We start from the raw sequence: 3,934 nt of genomic DNA, 5'->3' as shown, positions 1-3,934 counted from the left end.
ATTTTGTATAAAACACTTTTCATAACAAATTTTGTAGGAAATATTTACGAATTTTATAATTTTGTAGGAAATAATTACCTATGAAAGAATTACCTGCCAATTAAGATTCTTAGAAAAAATAGTAGAAAAATAGTTTTTTCTAACAAATTTTTTTAACAAATCTTTTAAAAAAAATCATGTAATATGAAAATTTTTAGTAACTATGTTCTAATGTTTTATAGTACAAAAATAATCATAATAGATATCTTGAACAATTTTGTAGAGTAAAAAGACCTATTATCTAAAATACCTTTACAATATTAGTAGAGAACTACATGAATTCTTTTAAGAAGAATTGACCATTTTAAAAATACTTTTTTTAATAATATTAATAACTAGAATTATGAATGTAAATGAGACAACAAATAGTTCTGAACATCAAAATATACTTCAATGCAAACACAAACATCACTACTGATGATGGATGTTTCGGTCTAAAATTATCCATTTTTAGAATATCTATATATATATATATATATATATATATATATATATATATATGTATCCTTCATTAAAATATCATTGATATTCATAAAAAAATGTCAATAACGGATATATAACGACAAAATGTATTATTAAACCTAACAAATAAAAGAAAATGTAATATGTATTAATATATATGTTTTTTTATAAAACAGGGAACAACATAACAAACAAATCATGGCTGAAAGTGACTCAGTCATCCATGATAAAAGAGAAATGTAAAAGATTTAAATTATGATTAAACAAAACACCTTGCAATAGATTCACAAAGGTGGTAATTAAATGTAACTAAATGGGTACGGCACGGCACGAGTGTGTAAGTGAAAGTGGTGGATCAGAAAAGGAACCGTTGATTATTCGATTGGCAATCCAACGGTTTGCGGCTTCCGTGTAGTGCACTCCATCCCAACTAATGTACTTGGAAGGATCACCACAAGAACCTGCAAAGACTTCCTTGCCATTGATCATTGCTTTGTTCCCACAATACAAGTGGTAACCATCCTTATGATACCCACAACAGATTTCTGAAGGCTCCACGAATCCTACATTTCATCAATGTCAACATTAATTAATTCCATCCACACACTCCCTCATTTGACCTTGAAATCTCATACGTTAAAATGTAATACTTCCCAAATATAAATATAAAAGAATGACTAAATAATTTTTGCTTGCTATTTTTAAGAGATTGTTTCAATTTAATATTTTAAAATATTACTATTTTCTATCATCAGATTTTGAATACTTTTTAAAGTTCCTTGTAAAATGGACGAGAGAAATAATATAAAATTTGCACATGGGATTGCAACTATCGATAGATTCACCGACGTCGGTGCGGGAGGGTTACCTTCTTTGTTAGCATTACTTATTAGCTCATACTTAGCGGAGAACATGTCTACATAAATGAAAGAGGCATCTAGGAACTTTGCTCTTAGTTTAAGCACGAAATTCTTCAGCTTTTTATTAAACTCTCTTGCCATGTCGTTTTGATAATTGATACAGCCGTTTTGATCAAGATAACCGGCCTCCTGAGTATGGTTGGTGGCATTGTTGTGCACGGGCATGGCCACTGGTAAGCAACCAATGGGACCAGAGTTATGTATCCAAAATGTCCTTGCTCCTAGTTTATGTAAATACTGAAAAAAGGAAGCGATATTTGTTAAAATGAAAAAACAAATTTTACAAAACTTCTGAAATTATTAATTAACTGCCACTTGTCCCATTATTGAAATATAAAAATAAACACAAGTCATCAACTTCAATCACTTACTTCAACTTGTTCTGCAAAATGTTCCACAATATCTGAGATCACTGCATGAGAATCTTCTGTGCCCACTCTGTTAATAGCAGCAGCAATATCATTTTGACCGATATCAAATGTGTAGACAGCCTTTGCAAAGTCCTCTGGCCTTGGAAAGTGTCTTCTGAAGGAGTTTTTCCTCGCTGCAGACACACGCACACATTTAAGTTACTATAATATGATATGATTTCGTTAAAATGGAGAATAAGCTATTATTATATATATTATGCGTATATTAATGTTGTCGGAAAAACCTTGATTGAAGAACTTTCCCGTGCGTTGCTTAAACTGGTTGAACTGTTCGATCTGGATTTCGAAAGTGAAAGGAGTGCCACCCTCAAAGACTGTTCTATTTTGCCGCCTAATGGTTGATGAACCTGCAGCAAAGTTTGCGCCATGCCTATAACTTGTTCCAATTGAGTTTATGTAAGCACTCAGTAATGGGAAACGGAGATGTTGGGCTGCAATCATAAATGCCATCAAATCATTATTTCCAATGTTGATTGCAATAAAAGTACGTAATTCTTTTACAGTTTTTAATGTATCACTTTACTCGTTAAGTATCAAGATTAATATGAATTTTTTCACACTCAATCAACACTAGACAAGTTGACAAGGTTGATTTAGTAATTATAAAGTTAAATAAATCTTAGTAATGACAAATAAAATGATAGACAAAATATGAATTTGTGTCGTTGTAATGATAAAAAAAAAAAGAGAGAGAATCAGTAGGATGTATGAATTTGTATCAGCTCTTAATCTGTGTTATTGAAAAATAGAGGGAAACAGACTGAAAATAATCAAACTTGTTATTAGAAATTAATTTACGTAGTTATATACAGTATGTGTTCAGATGTTACGGGATGATACTTTAATATATTATGTATTCCATTTATGAAAACCTTTTCCGCTAATAGCAATCTCACAGTGTAGTGAGTGAAGGAGATTGTATCTATTGACCATTTGGACTAAAGGATTTCGTGACGGAAAAAAAAAAAGGAATTTAATGAAAAGGAAGAGAAACAAATTGAAAAGACTACCGATGAAATCTATGATAAGACGACCGTCAGAAGCTCTGCCAACAGGTTCATGGAAGAAAGTTTGACCGTATGGCGAAACCTCAGGGTAAAATGCTGCGGCCATGCAGCCAGTATCTGAATTGGAGTCACCAAAGTTGAATATGGCTCGAAAATCACAGGGTTGAGATGAGTTAATAGTATCCTCAGCTCTCATACTCGCTAACAAAGGTAGTAATATAAAAGCCACAAGTTGCACGAGGAACCCCATTTTGTGATGGCACTAATGCAGAACCTCGGTTTTGCCCAAGAGGTTCACTTTTTTATATAGCATTTGTCTCTTGGATATGCGCAACCAACGGATAGAAGTCACGGGCGTCACAAGCGCTTCATTAGAAACTATGTTTTGAGGAAATCCACTGTTTCGGCCAATCACATTAATTATTGCCTTCATCATTTAGGCCGGTTGGTAGGATAGATTTGAGAAAAAAAAAAAAGAATGTGAATATGAGTTTGTGTGGATTTAAGGGGATGAATATGTATGTTTTTTTGAGTATATTTAGAAGATAAAGTGAGTAGATTTGGAAATAAATTTTATAAAAATTAGTGAGTGATTTAATTGATATAATAAATTAAAAAAATATTATAATAGACAAAATTTTAAATTTACCAAAATACCCTTTATAATAAAAGTTTAATAAAATTATAACTAAACAAATTAAAAAGTTAAAATTTAAGAATATTTTAATTATATTTTTATATATTAATTATTATATATATATATATATATAAATCAATAATAATAATTAAATATATTATCAGTTTATTATAATTATTATTAATTATTATAACTTTTATTAATTAATAACAATAATAATCATTTTATATAAATATTATTAATTATTATATTTTTAATAATATTTTAATTATTAATATTTATTATATATATTATACTAATTATTATTAATTAAATATATTTATATATATATATATATATATATATATTAATTATTTATTATTATAATTTATTATATATACGTAACCGGTTAACATAATTAACAAAAAAAAAAAAAAATATATATATATATATATATAT

General features: G+C 28.9%; 1 protein-coding gene across 1 annotated transcript; it reads right to left on the bottom strand.

The window, feature by feature from the left end:
* Positions 1-628: 628 nt before the first annotated feature.
* Positions 629-3,162, bottom strand: LOC114184186 (GDSL esterase/lipase At5g14450-like). Its single transcript, XM_028071458.2, has 5 exons — positions 2,863-3,162; positions 2,077-2,283; positions 1,793-1,965; positions 1,370-1,658; positions 629-1,064 (listed from the first exon to the last, which is right to left on the bottom strand). Exons 1-5 carry the CDS (start codon positions 3,107-3,109, stop codon positions 811-813), a joined length of 1,170 nt encoding a protein of 389 aa, XP_027927259.1. The 5' UTR covers positions 3,110-3,162; the 3' UTR covers positions 629-810.
* Between the last annotated feature and the right edge of the window lie 772 nt (positions 3,163-3,934).

Source organism: Vigna unguiculata, chromosome 5, assembly GCF_037176805.1.
Source record: "Vigna unguiculata cultivar grain cowpea cultivar isolate G323 ecotype 2 chromosome 5, ASM3717680v1, whole genome shotgun sequence".
Lineage (NCBI taxonomy): Eukaryota > Viridiplantae > Streptophyta > Magnoliopsida > Fabales > Fabaceae > Vigna > Vigna unguiculata.
This window is presented reverse-complemented; position numbering and strand designations above follow the sequence as displayed.

Coding starts and splice junctions, on each gene's coding strand:
- LOC114184186 (XM_028071458.2), bottom strand. CDS start 3,109: ATGGGGTTCCTCGTGCAACTTGTGGCTTTTATATTACTACCTTTGTTA. Junction 1,659..1,792: donor ATTTTGCAGAACAAGTTGAA/GTAAGTGATTGA, acceptor TCCTTTTTTCAG/TATTTACATAAACTAGGAGC. Junction 1,065..1,369: donor AAGTAATGCTAACAAAGAAG/GTAACCCTCCCG, acceptor GATGAAATGTAG/GATTCGTGGAGCCTTCAGAA.